This window comes from Elephas maximus, chromosome 2 (assembly GCF_024166365.1).
Source record: "Elephas maximus indicus isolate mEleMax1 chromosome 2, mEleMax1 primary haplotype, whole genome shotgun sequence".
Classification (NCBI taxonomy): domain Eukaryota; kingdom Metazoa; phylum Chordata; class Mammalia; order Proboscidea; family Elephantidae; genus Elephas; species Elephas maximus.
This window is the reverse complement of record NC_064820.1, coordinates 125,686,508-125,701,319: the sequence shown is the minus strand read 5'-3', so window position 1 is coordinate 125,701,319 and position 14,812 is coordinate 125,686,508. Positions and strand designations below refer to the sequence as shown.

At 38.9% G+C, this 14,812-nt stretch overlaps 1 protein-coding gene across 1 annotated transcript in view; it reads right to left on the bottom strand.

The window, feature by feature from the left end:
* The window catches only part of MEIKIN (meiotic kinetochore factor), a 124,835-nt gene that overhangs the window by 83,957 nt on the left and 26,066 nt on the right, over positions 1 to 14,812 (bottom strand). Inside the window, exon 7 of the mRNA XM_049873125.1 lies at positions 7,048 to 7,087. Within this exon, the coding sequence (XP_049729082.1) occupies positions 7,048 to 7,087 (40 nt within the window). The remainder of the gene's footprint in view (positions 1 to 7,047; positions 7,088 to 14,812) is intronic.

The following is a 14,812-nucleotide window of genomic DNA, read 5'->3' as shown; positions in this document are numbered from 1 at the left end:
ATGATTGCCTCAGCTTTTGCATTTCATCATAAACTTACAGCCTCTTTTGGTTGAGGTTACTTGGTCCTTCGCAGAAAGCCATACTGGGCATGATCCCTTTCAATATGATCCCTAACCAGCCCCTTATGTGGGATCCATGACTAACCCATGGGCATAATGTACAAACCTTTGCTGTGCCAAACTCTGAAAATACATCTAGCTTCATAAGGAGTCTCTCACACCAATTCTCTTCTCACTCTACATTTTCCTAGTGTGACAACTATGCCTTGAGCCCACGACCTTTCCCTCACCAGCATGAGATATCCAACTTCTAGCTGAACATCTCCACTTCAAAGTGCTATAGGTATCTCAGTGTTTTCCAAACTAAAACCATCTCTCATCTCAACCCATGCTTGCCTTTCCATTTGCGTTTCCTCACTCTGTGCACGAGACACCATTCACCTAGTGTCCTGAGTCAGAGGCCTGGAGGCCATCTTGGACTCCATCTGCTTCCACCAACCAATCAGTCATTAAGAACTATCTATTCTCCCTCCTGAATCATTCTCAATTTTTCCCTCTCTACTATTCCTGCTGCTAAAGGTTAAGTCCTCATCATGCCTTAGTTGGAATACTACAAATAGTCACCCCCACCAATATAATCACCCCTTTCAAGCCATTATTTCTTTGCTGTATGAGTGATTGCTCTAAGATAGAAATCTGATCATGCCCACCTCTGTGAACAAATGGGATAATAGTTAAGAATCTTGGTTGAGTAATGCAAAAGTTTCACAGAAATCTTAACTTAAAAGTATATCATTCCTAACCCCCCAATCCCATCAGTACAGAATATCTATACTTTAGACTCCCACCCAAGAAGACAACATTGTCTGTCACTTAATTCTTGTGAAAAATCTAGTTATAAGACAGTAGGCAATGTAAATGATCATTGGAATGACATGTGATTAATCTGACAGCTATAACTTTTTTCTTGTATCTCAAAAAAGCTCAGAGTAAAAATTTTGGCTCAGTGAAAACATCTGACTCTTGACTCTTACAGTTTATTTATTTTTGTTCTACTCTCTTTTTTTCAATCTATATGTCCTATTTAAAATTATATTTCCTTTGTCTTAACTTTATTTTTTACAGCTTTATTGACTAATGATTCATACACCACACAATTTACTCATCTAGGCTATAAATTCAATGGTTTTTTAGTATATTCACAGAGTTGTGAATATACTAAACCAATTTTAAAACACTTTCATCAACCCCAAAAGAAACTCTGTACCCATTAGCAGTCAATCTCCATTTCTTCCCAATCTCCCCACCTCTCCCAGCCTTGTTGTTGTTGTCGTTAGGTGCCATCCAGTCGGTTCCAACTCATAGCGACGCTATGCACAATAGAACGAACACTGCCTGGTCCTGAGCCATCCTTACAATCTTGTTATGCTTGAGCTCATTGCTGCAGCCACTGTGTCAATCCACCTCTTTGAGGGTCTTCCTCTTTTCCGCTGACCCTGTACTCTGCCAAGCATGATGTCCTTCTCCAGGGACTGATCCCTCCTTACAACATGTCCAAAGTATGCAAGATGCAGTCTCACCATCCTTGCTTATGAGGAGCATTCTGGTTGTACTTCTTCTAAGACAGATTTGATCGTTCTTTTGGCAGTCCATGGTATATTCAATATTCTTCGCCAACACCACAATTCAAAGGCGTCAATTCTTCTTCGGTCTTCCTTATTCATTGTCCAGCTTTCCCATGCATATGATGTGATTGAAAATACCATGGCTTGGGTCAGGCACACCTTAGTCTTCAAGGTGACATCTTTGTTCTTCAAAACTTTAAAGAGGTCCTTTGCAGCAGATTTACACAATGCAATGCGTCTTTTGATTTCTTGACTGCTGCTTCCATGGCTGTTGATTGTGGATCCAAGTAAAATAAAATCCTTGACAACGTCAATCTTTTCTCCGTTTATCATGATGCTGCTCATTGGTCCAGTTGTGAGGATTTTTGTTTTCTTTATGTTGAGGTGCAATCCATACTGAAAGCTGTGGTCTTTGATCTTCGTTAGTAAGTGCGTCAAATCCTCTTCACTTTCAGCAACCAAGGTTGTCTCATCTGCATAACGCAGGTTGTTAATAAGTCTTCCTCCAATCCTGATACCCCATTCTTCTTCATATAGTCCAGCTTCTTGGATTATTTGCTCAGCATACAGATTGAATAGGTATGGTGAAAGAATACAACCCTGACGCACACATTTCCTGACTTTAAACCAATCAGTATCCCCTTGTTCTGTATGAACAACCGCCTCTTGATCTATGTAAAGGTTCCTCATGAGCACAATTAAGTGTTCTGGAATTCCCACTCTTCCCAATGATACCTATAGTTTGTTATGATCCGCACAGTCGAATGCCTTTGCATAGTCAATAAAACACAGGAAAACATCCTTCTGGTATTCTCTGCTTTCAGCCAGGATCCATCTGACATCAGCAATGATATCCCTAGTTCCACGTCCTCTTCTGAAACTGGCCTGAATTCCTGGCAGTTCCCTGTCGATACACTGCTGCAGCCGTTTTTGAATGATCTTCAGCAAAATTTTGCTTGCGTGAGATATTAATGATACTGTTCCATAATTTCCACATTCGGTTGGATCACCTTTCTTGGGAATAGGCATAAATATGGATCTCTTTCAATCAGTTGGCCAGGAAGCTGTCTTCCATATTTCTTGGCACAGACAAGTGAGCACCTCTAGCGCTACATCTGTGTGTTGAAATATCTCAATTGATATTCCATCAATTCCTGGAGCCTTGTTTTTCGCCAATGCCTTCAGAGCAGCTTGGACTTCTTCCTTCAGTACCATTGGTTCCTGACCATATGCCACCTCTTGAAATGGTTGAACATCAACTAATTCTTTTTGGTATAATGACTCTGTGTACTCCTTCCATCTTCTTTTGATGTTTCCTGTGTCATTTAATATTTTCCCCATGGAATCCTTCCCTATCGCAACTCGAGGCTTGCATTTTTTCTTCAATTCTTTCAGCTTGAGAAACGCTGAGCGTGTTCTTACCTTTTGGTTTTCCATCTCTGGCTCTTTGCACATGTCGTTATAATACATTACTTTGTCTTCTCGAGCCACCCTTTGAAATCTCTGTTTGGTTCTTTTACTTCATCAATTCTTCCTTTTGCTTTAGCTGCTCGATGTTCGAGAGCAAGTTTCAGAGTCTTCTCTGACATCCATCTTGGTCTTTCCTTTCTTTCCTGTCTTTTCAATGACCTCTTGCTTTCTTCATGGATGATGTCCTTGATGTCATTCCACAACTCGTCTGGTCTTTGGTCACTAGTGTTCAATGTGTCAAATCTGTTCTTCAGATGGTCTCTAAATTCAGGTGGGGTATACTATAGGTCATATTTTGGCTCTCGTGGACTTGCTCTGATTTTCTTCAGTTTCAACCTGAACTTGCATATGAGCAATTGATGGTCTGTTCCACAGTCAGCCCCTGGCCTTGTTCTGACTGATGATATTGAGCTTTTCCATCGTCTCTTTCCACAGATGTAGTCCATTTGATTTCTGTGTGTTGCATCTGGTGAGGTCCCGGTGTATAGTCACTGTTTATGTTGGTGAAAGAAGGTATTTGCAATGAAGAAGTCATTGGTCTTGCAAAATTCTATCATTCGATCTCTGGCATTGTTTCTATCACCATGGCCATATTTTCCAACTACTGATCCTTCTTCTTTGTTTCCAACTTTCGCATTCCAATTGCCAGTAATTATCAATGCATCGTGATGGCATGTTTGATCAATTTCAGACTGCAGCAGCTGATAAAAGTCTTCCATTTCTTCATCTTTGGCCTTAGTGGTTGGTGGGTAAATTTGAATAATATTTGTATTAACTGGTCTTCCTTGTAGGCATATGGATATTATCCTATCACTGACAGCATTATATTTCAGGATAGATCTTGAAATGTTCTTTGACGATGAATGCAATACCATTCCTCTTCAAGTTGTCATTCCCAGCATAGCAGACTGTATGAATGTCCGATTCAAAATGGCCAACACTAGTCCATTTCTACTCACTAATGCCTAGGATATCGATGTTTATGCGTTCCATTTCATGTTTGTCGATTTACAAATTTCCTAGATTCATACTTCATACATTCCAGGTTCTGAATATTAATGGATGTTTGCAGCTGTTTCTTCTCATTTTGAGTCGTGCCACATCAGCAAATGAAGGTCCTGAAAGCTTTACTCCATCCATGTCATTTAGGTCAACTCTACTTTGAGGAGGCAGCTCTTCCACAGTCATCTTTTGAGTGCCTTCCAACCTGGGGGGCTCGTCTTCCAGCACTATATCAGACAGTGTTCCACTGCTATTCATAAGGTTTTCACTGGCTAATGCTTTTCAGAAGTAGACTGCCGGGTCCTTCTTCCTAGTCTTTCTTAGTCTGAAAGCTCAGCTGAAACCTGTCCTCCACTCCCAGCCTTAGGTAACCACTAATCTACTTTTTTGTCTCTGTAGATTTGACTATTCTGGATATTTCATATAAATGGAATAATAAAATATATGGTCTTTTGTGGCTGGTTTCTTTCACTTAATACAATATTTTCAAGGTCCATGCACGTTGTGGCATGTATCAGTAATTTGCTCATTTTTATTGCTAAATAAGATTCCATTGTATAAATATATCACATTTTACTTATCCATTAATCAGTTAGTGAACATTTTGGTCATTTCAACTTTTTGGCTATTGTTATGGATTGAACTGTGTCCCCCAAAAATATGTATTGTAAATCCTAACCTCTTTGCCCTTGGCTATAATCCCATTAGGGAATGGGTTGTCTTTGTTATGTTAATGAGGGAGGATTAGTATAGGGTGTGCCTGAGTCTATTTCTTCTGAGGTATAAAAGAGATTAAACAAGTAAGTGAGCAAGCAGAGATGGAGGAAGATAGATGCAAAGACACAGGTAGATCTACAAGGAACTATGTAACAGGAGCTGAAGAGATAAGGGCCTTCCCCTTGGAGCCAACTGAGAGAGAAAACCTTTCCCTAGAACCAGCACGCTGAATTCCTACTTCTAGCCTCCTAAACTGTGAGAAAATAAATTTTTGTTAGTTAAAGCCATCTACTTATGGTATTTCTGTTATGGCAGCACTAGATAACTGAGACAGCAATTATGAATAATGCTACTGTGAACATTTATGTACAAATTTTTCTGTGGATGTGTGTTATTTTTCTTGAGTGTATACATCTACAAGAAAAACTGCTGGATCATATGCTAACTCCACGTTTAAGATTTTGAAGAACTACCAGACCGTTTCCAAAATGGATTCACCGTTTTACATTCCCAGCAGCCGTACATGTATAAGGCTTTTAATTTCTCCACATTTTTGTCAACACTTGTTATTACCTGTCTTCTTTATTCCAGCCATCCTACTGGCTGTGAAGTCGTATCTCATTGTGGTTTTGATTTGTATTTCCCTAATGACTAATGAGTAATGAGGAGCCCTAGTGACACAGTGGTTAAGAGCTTGGCTGCTAACCAAAAGGTTAGCAGTTTGAATCCATGAAATTGAGCATCTTTTTTGTTCAAGTTTTCGGTTTATTGGCCATTTGTATATCTTTGCTGCAGAAATGTCTATTCAAATCCTTTGCCTATTGTTTAATTGAGTTATTTGTCATTTTATTGTTGAGTTGTAAGAGTTCTTCATATATTCTGGATTGAAGTTCCTTATCAGATATAAGACTTGTAAATATTTTCTCCCATTCTGTGGGTTGTCTTTTAACTTTCCTAATGATGTCTCTTAATTTTGTTTTTCAACTCAACATGTATTTTCTTTAAGTTCTTTCATTTTTTGAGGATGAAGGTGTTAAAAAAAATTCTCATTTTATGTTACATTGCAACTTAAAATCTTTCAGGGCTCCCATCATGTTCAGGATGAAATTGAAATCTCAGCCTTCGAAGCCATTCATGATACAGATCCTGTTTCTCTCACATATACCTCACCCTTCAGTCTACATGCCTCAAGCCTTGATCTTTCCCCAGTAATCTGTTTCTCCTCAGTCTTCCCTTCTTAAAAGTGGCAACTCTTATCCTAATTAGCCAAGTCAAAACCTCCATCAACCTTGATACCTTCCCTTACACCCCACCATTCAGTACATCAACAAATCCTGTTAGTTCTACTTTGAAAATATACCTAAAATCTGTCCACGTCTCACCACTTCTACTCTTAACCACTCTGGTCTGTGCTCCAATATCTCTTATCTGGTTTAGGGGAATAGTCTCCTAACAGTTATCTCCCTGATTCCATGCTTGCCTCTCCATAGTCTATTCTCAACACAGCAGCCAGGGTGATTCTTTTAAATAAGTCACTTCGTGTCATTCTTTTGCTTAAAATCCTTCAAAGCCCTCCTTCTCTTCTCACTCATATTGGCCTGTTATTGTTGTTGTGTGCCATATTCCGTTGTGCTGATTTCAACTCACAGCAACCCTATATGACAGAGTAGCACCTTATATAGAACTGGCATCCTGCTTCTCTCTCTATCTCAAACCTTTCTCTTCCTCCTTTATTCTACCCCAGAAATCCAGGTATCCTTGTCTCAGGGCTTTGCTCTGGAATACTTCTTTTCTGGAATGCTCTTTTGTACACAGCTTGCTCTGTTACCTTCTTTAGGCCTCTACGCACATGCTACCTTTCAATGACGACTTCCCTTACCACAATATTTAAAAGAGCAAGCCTTCACTCCAGTACTCCCTATCCCTTATCTTGTTTTATTTTTGTCCATAGCATTCATCATCATATAACACAGTGTAAACTTACTTGCTTATTTGTTTACTATCCTTCTCCCCCAACTAGAATATGAACTCGATGAGGACAGCAATTTTTTAAAAATCAATTTTGTTTACTATTATTTCTCAAATAACTAATAAAATTCTCAATAAATAATGAGCGAATGAACTAAAAAACAAATATTGAACGAAGTGTTTGTGTGCTGACAGTCAAATCTACTATACAACTACTAGAACACAGGGTTTTCAAAAGTACAGCAACTTAAGTTTTAGTTCTTACGTTTTTCTATGGCATTTCTGATAGTCTTCTGAAGAGGCACCTAGAAAGAAAAAAGTCAAGCAATGTATTAGAAATATAATTTGAAGACAGACTAGAAGCTAAAATTACTCTAGGAAAAAATAAATATTTCCCTCAAAATACATGGTGATAGTTGCAGTTTACTTTTTCTTATTTATTTGTTTATTGATTGGCACTTAAAAGTATTTTCAAAATACCAAAGTAAACCAAAATTGTTGTAAATTTTATGAGATATACCACAGCCTCCACCAGCCTGAGCTCAGAAGACCCAGATGGTACCTGGCTTGTACTACCAACTGCTGTAACAGGAATCACAATAGCAGGTCCCAGACAGATCAGGAAAAAAATGTAGAACAAAATTCAAATTCACAAAAAAGACCAGACTTACTGGTCTGACAGAGACTGGAGCCCCCAAGACTATGGCTCCTGGACAGCCTTCTGAGAACTAAAGCTACTCCCAAAGTTCACCTCTCAGCCAAAGATTAGACAGGCCTATAGAACAAACAATAACACATGGGAGGAACGAGCTTCTTAGATCAGTCAAGTACATCAGACCAAATGGGCAACACCTGCCCAAAAGCAAAGACGAGAAGAAGGCACAGGAAAACTGGACAAAAGGAAATGGGAACCCAGAATGGAAAGGTGGAGAGTGCAGATACTTTGCAGGTATTGCAACTAATGTCATTAAACAATTTGTATATAAATTTTTGAATGAGAAACTAATTTCCTCTGTAAACTTTCACCTAAAGCACAATTAAATTTTTTTTTTAAATTTTAAATGAGATACAGGAATCTGCCACTTTATATTTGGATAGTTCTTTACAATTTTCAAACTCTTTTACATTTATTACATCATTGATCCTAACAGCAATCCTGTCAGGCAAATAGACCAACTTATTATCCCCATTTTACATATAAGAAAAAAATAACCAGTCAAGTTACAAAGCTAGTAGCTGGATAACTGGAACTTAAGCCCAGGTTTCAGGGTTCTCAGTCTAGCACTGATACCAAATACATAGATACGCATATCAGTAGATTGATTAATCAAGAGAATGCCTGCCAGTCAACATTTAACTGCCTCAGGTATGCTAAGATACACTCAGGTACACTAGGAATACAAAGAACCATGAGGGTAGTCTTCAAGAAGTTATAACCCTTAGCAGCTCCAACATTCTTCTTACATTAGATTAGAATAAAAAATGCCAACAGTTAAGTGAGGTAAAGTGAACAGTGTCTCCCAATTATTACAAAGGATTTCATTGAGAGGGAGGTTCTGAAAATGTAAAGGGTTACAGCAGACACTTAATCATCCAGGATCTAGTCTCTGCTTTGGCTGGAAATAGTTCCCTGATTTTTCTTCTAATGGTGCAGGCATGTGACTCAACGCATCTCACTGGCCAAAGTGACTATTCAGGGATAGGCATATGGTATGGGCTAATTTAGGCCAATATGCAAGGCCCCGAACTTCTAGGCAAATAGCTGGGAAAGAGAAACTCCTTTTTCATTGGATTTGAGGCACTGAGTATGGTAGCTTAGAACTAGAAAAGGTTATGAAGGGAGCTTGGCTGTGGGTGTAATCCACACAGATGGATGCTGAACTGACAAATGGAGAGGGACTGAATTCTACTGATATCACTTTAGACCCTGGATCAAGTTGTATTTGAATCTAATTTATTGCTGGATTTTCCAGGTACATATGGTAATAAATGCCCTTCTTAATCTAATTTAGTTAGGTTTTCTGTCATTTGTGTGGACAAAGAACTTAACCAAAACACTTGCTAAAGACACAAGTGTTTCTTTGGCATTTTATTTCAGCGAAGGAGCTGTCAAACTAAATATAATACAGTAGACAAGGTCCCGGACAGCTATTAACTCTCCTATAAAGAAGCCCAACCCGATGCTTAGTTTTTTGGTTGATATTCCTCCGTTTAGAGTGACAGGTTCTGGTAGGTGGCTGACAACATCCAAATATCCATTCCCACCTCTCTCCTCCCTCCCCCTTTTCCATTTTCCCTTCCCTTTAACTGCTATAGAAACTAAGAATACAAAATACTTGGTTTCCCAGCCTCTCTGATAGTAGATGGATATATGACCCAGTTTTTCTGGTAAACAGACCTAAATAAGAAGCTTCCGGGAAAGCTTTTGCACTTCTGATAAAAAGAGACATGCATAGCTAGTACTGCCTTTTCCCATTCTTTCTACCTGGAACATAGCTGTGATACCTGGAGGTTTAGCAACCATCTTATAACCATGAAGGAACTAGCTAACACACTTGAAAGCAGGAAGATACAAAAAGCCTAAGATGTTGGTGATATTAGTGACCTGCTAATGAGCCCTGGACTGATATAGGAGAAAAATAAACCCAAAATAATTTTTTTTTTAATTTTTACATGACAAAAAAAGACCATAAACAAAAAGACAACTGACAGATTAGGAGGAAATATTCACAATATATACCACAGACAAAAGGCTAATGTCCTTAATATATAAAAAACTCTTAAAAACAGATGGTCAAAGCACCAAAGACCCAATATAAAAATGGGAAAAAGACATAAACAGAAAACTCACACAAAAACATAAAATAAAAACAGCACTCAAATATATAAAAAGTGTGTATAATGTGAATGTAAATTTTAGAATCTGAGGTACTGACATATCTGAATTAGGTGGCTTCAGAATTAAAAACTTCATTCTGAAGTAAACTGAGAATTTCATTTCTACTCTCCTAAGAAATACCTGGCCTTTTGTTAAGGTTTTACTACTTGAAAAATCAAAAAGCCCGGTGCCTGTTAAGAATGTTTACACACCTGGCCCCAGAGAAGGTGATTTACTGATAGGTTAAATGAAGTTAGAACCTAGAAACAACTTTATAATGAAGATAAGAACATAAGCAACTTTATCCCTGTTCCCAATTCCTAAATTAATTTTCACTCATTCACTCACTAATTTTTGCAGTGAAAATCTTAAATTTTCACTGTAACCTACTAGACCAAAAAAAAAAAAACCATTGCCGTCAAGTGGATTCCAACTCATAGTGATTCTCTAGGACAGAAGAGAACTGCCCAGAGGATTTCCAAGGAGCGGCTGGTGGATTCAAACTGCCAACTTTTGGGTTAGCAGCAGAGTTCTTAACCACTTTGCCACCAGGGATCCCTGCAATCTACTAGGTCTCTGTAAATTGATAACTATGTACAAACTAGGTTTGTTAGAATAAGTAGGATAATCACTGTTATAAACATTGCAACTATCTGTAATCCAAAAGAGCAGAGATTTGGGTCTTAACTTACGTAAATAAGTTTACTGTATTAACTACTGTTGTTGTTAGATGCCCTCTGAGTCAATTCTGACTCAGAGCGACTCTGTACAACAGAAAGGTCCTGCGCTATCCTCACAATCACTGCTATATTTGAGCCCATTGTTGCAGCCACTGTGTTAATCCATCTTGTCAAGGGTCTTCCTCTTTTTCGATAACCATCTACTCTATCAAGCACGATGTCCTCCAGGGACTCATTCCTCCTGACAACACGTCCAAAGTATGTGAAACAAGGTCTCACTATCCTCACCTACAAGGAGGACTCTGGCTGTATTTCTTCCAAGACAGACTTGTTCATTCTTCTGGCAGTCCATGGTATATATTTAATATTCTTCGCCAACACCATAATACAAAGGCATCGAATCTTTTTCAGTCATCTTTATCCACTGTCCAGCTTTCACGTGCATATGAGGTGACTGAAAATATCATGGCTTGGGTCAGGCGCAACTTAGTCCCCAAAGTGACATCTTTGCTTTTCAACACTTTAAAGAGGTCTTTTGCAGCAGATTTGCCCAATGCAATACATCACTTGATTTCTCGATTGCTACCTCGATGGATGCTTATTGTGGATTCAGGTAAAACGAAATCCTTGACAGCTTCAATATTTTCGCCATTTATCATGATGTTGCTTACTTGGCCAGTTATGAGGATTTTTGTTTCGTGTTGCGGTATAATTCATATTGAAGGCTGAACTCTTTGATCTTAATCAGTAAGTGCTTCAAGCCCTCTTCACTTTCAGCAAGCAGGGTTGTGTCATCTGCATACCGCAGGTTGTTAATGAGTCTTTCTCTAATCCTGATGCCACATTCTTCTTCATATAGCCCTCCTTCTCAGATTGTTTGCTCAGCATACAGACTGAATAAGTATGGTGAAAGGATGCAACCCTGATGCACACCTTTCCTGACTTTAAACCATGCAATATCCCCTTGTTCTCTTTGAACGACTGTCTCTCGGTCTATGTACAGGTTCCTCATGGGAACAACTGTTATAGAATTCCCATTCTTCTCAATGTTATCCATAATCTGTAATGATCCATGCAGTTGAATACCTCTGCATAGTCAATAAAACACAGGTAAACGCAATTATATTCCTCATTCTATGCCCTATTCTGAATTCTGGTTGAATTTTTGGCAGTTCCCTACTCATTACAACTGCAATCATTTTTAAATTATCCTCAGCAAAATTTTACTTGTGTGTGATATTAATGATATCGTCGGATAATTTCTGCATTCTGTTGGATCACTTTTCTTTGGAGTGGGCACAAATATGAATCTCTTCCAGTTAGCTGGCCAGTTACCTGTCTCCCAAATTTCTTGGCATAGATGAGTTAGCACTTCCTGTGCTGCATCCATTTGTTAAAACATCTTAATTGGTACTCTGCCAATTCCTGGAGACTTCTTTTTCACCAATACCTTCAGTGCATCTTGAACTTCTTCCTTCAATACCACCCGTTCTGGATCATATGCTACCTCCTGAAATAGTTGAACGTCAGGCAATTCTTTTTGGTATAGTGACTCTGTATTCCTTCCATCTTCTTTTCATGTCTGCTGTGTCATTCAACACTTTGCCCATAGAATCCTTCAAAATTGCAACTTGATGCTTGAATTTTTTCTTCAGTTCTTTCAGCTTGAGAAATGCTGAGTGAGTTCATCCCTTTTGGTTTTCTAACTCCAAGTCTTTGCACATTACATTATAATACTTTATTTTGTCTTCTCAAGCCACCCTTTGAAATCTTCTGTTCAGTTCTTTTACTTCATCATTTCTTCCATTTGCTTTAGCTGCTCTACATTCAAACTTTATCAAGTTACTGAGTCTCTTCTAACACCCATTTCGGTCTTCTCTTTCTTTTCTGTTTTTTAAATGAACTTTTGCTTTCTTCATGTATGATGTCCTTCATGTTACCCTACAACTTGTCTGGTCTGCACTCATTAGTGTTCAATGTGTCAAATCTATTCTCGACACAGTCTTTAAATTCAGGAAGGATACACTCAAGGTCATACTTTGATTCTCATGGACTTGTTTTATTTTCTTCAGCTTCAATTTGAATTTGCATATGAGCAATTGATGGTCCCCCCACGTGTCTGTCAGTCTGTTGTACTGTGGGGGCTTGCATGTTCCTGTGATGCTGGAAGCTATGCCATCGGTACTCAGATACCAGCAGGGTCACCCGTGGAGGACAGGTTTCAGCTGAGCTTTCAGACTAAGAAAGACTAGGAAGAAGGACCCGGCAGTCTACTTCTGAAAAGCATTAGCCAGTGAAAACCTTATGAATAGCAGTGGAACACTGTCTGATATAGTGCTGGAAGACGAGCCCCCCAGGTTGGAAGGCACTCAAAAGATGACTGGGGAAGAGTTGCCTCCTCAAAGTAGAGTTGACCTTAATGATGTGGATGGAGTAAAGCTTCTGGGACCTCCATTTGCTGATGTGGCACGACTCAAAATGAGAAGAAACAGCTGCAAACATCCATTAATATTCGGAACCTGGAATGTATGAAGTATGAATCTAGGAAAATTGGAAATCATCAAAAATGAATTGGACCACATAAATATCAATATCCAAGGCATTAGTGAGCTGAAATGGACTGGTACTGGCCATTCTGAATCAGATAATCATATGGTCTAGCTGGGAATGACAACTTGAAGAGGAATGGTGTTGCATTCATCGTCAAAAAGAACATTTCAAGATTTATCCTGAAGTACAGTGCTGTCAGTGATAGGATAACATCCATACACCTACAAGGAAGACCAGGTAATACGACTATTATTCAAATTTACGCACCAATCACTAAGGCCAAAGATGAAGAAATAGAAGATTTTGATCAGCTGCTGCAGTCTGAAATTCACTGAACAGGCAATCAGGATTCATTGATAATCACTGGTGATTGGAACGCAAAAGTTGGAAACAAAGAAGAAGGATCAGTAGTTGGAAAATATGGCCTTGGTGACAGAAACAACGCTGGAGGTCGAATGACAGAATTTTGCGAGACCAACAACTTCTTCATTGCAAATACCTTCTTTCACCAATATAAACGGCGACTATATATATATATTTTTTTATACACATGGATCTTGCCAGATGGCACACATAGAAATCAAATTGACTACATATGTGGAAAGAGATGATGGAAAAGCACAATATCATCAGTCACAACAAGGCCAGGGGCTGACTGTGGAACAGACCATCAATTGCTCATATGCAAGTTCAAGCTGAAACTGAAGAAAATCAGAACAGGTCCAGGAGAGCCAAAATATGACCTTGAGTCTATCCCACCTGAATTTAGAGACCATCTCAAGAATAGATTTGATTCATTGAACACTAGTGACCAAAGACCAGATGAGTTGTGGAATGACATCAAGGACATCACACATGAAGAAAGCAAGAGGTCATTTAAAAGACAGGGAAGAAAGAATAGGCCAAGATGGATGGCAGAGGAGTCTCTGAAACTTGTTCACAAATGTCGAGCAGCTAAAGCAAAAAGAAGAAATGATGTAGTAAAAGAAGTAAACAGAAGATTTTAAAAGGCAGCTCAAGAAGACAAAGTAAAGTATTATAATGACATGTGTAAAGAGCTGGAGATAAAAAACCAAAAGGGCAAAACATGCTTGGTGTTTCTCAAGCCAAAAGAACTGAAGAAAAAATTCAAGCCTAGAGTTGCAAGAGTGAAGGATTCTATCGGGAAAATATTAAACAATGCAGAAAGCAACAAAAGAAGGTAGAAGGAATACAGAGTCATCATACCAAAAAGAATTAGTCAATGTTCAACCATTTCAAGAGGTGGCATATGATCAGGAACTCATGGTACTGAAGGAAGGAGTCCAAGCTGCACTGAAGGCACTGGCGAAAAACAAGGCTCCAGGAATTGATGGAATATCAATTAAGATGTTTCAACAAACAGATGCAACGCTGGAAGTGCTCAATCGTCTATGTCAAGAAATATGGAAGACAGCTTCCTGGCCAACTGACTGGAAGAGATCCATGTTTACATGCCTATTCCCAAGAAAGGTGATCCAGCCGAATGTGGAAATTATGGAACGGTATCATTAATATCTCATGCAAGCAAAATTTTGCTGAAGATCATTCAAAAACGGCTGCAGCAGTGTATCGACAGGGAACTGCCAGGAATTCAGGCCAGTTTCAGAAGAGGACGTGGAACTAGGGATATCATTGCTGATGTCAGATGGATCCTGGCTGAAAGCAGAGAATACCAGAAGGATGTTTACCTGTGTTTTATTAACTATGCAAAGGCATTCGGCTGTGTGGATCATAACAAATTATGGATAACATTGCAAAGAATGGGGATTCCAGGACACTTAATTGTGCTCATGAGGAACCTTTACATAGATCAAGAGACAGTTTTTCATACAGAACAAGGGGATACTGATTGGTTTAAAGTCAGGAAAGGTGTACATCAGGGTTGTATCCTTTCACCATAC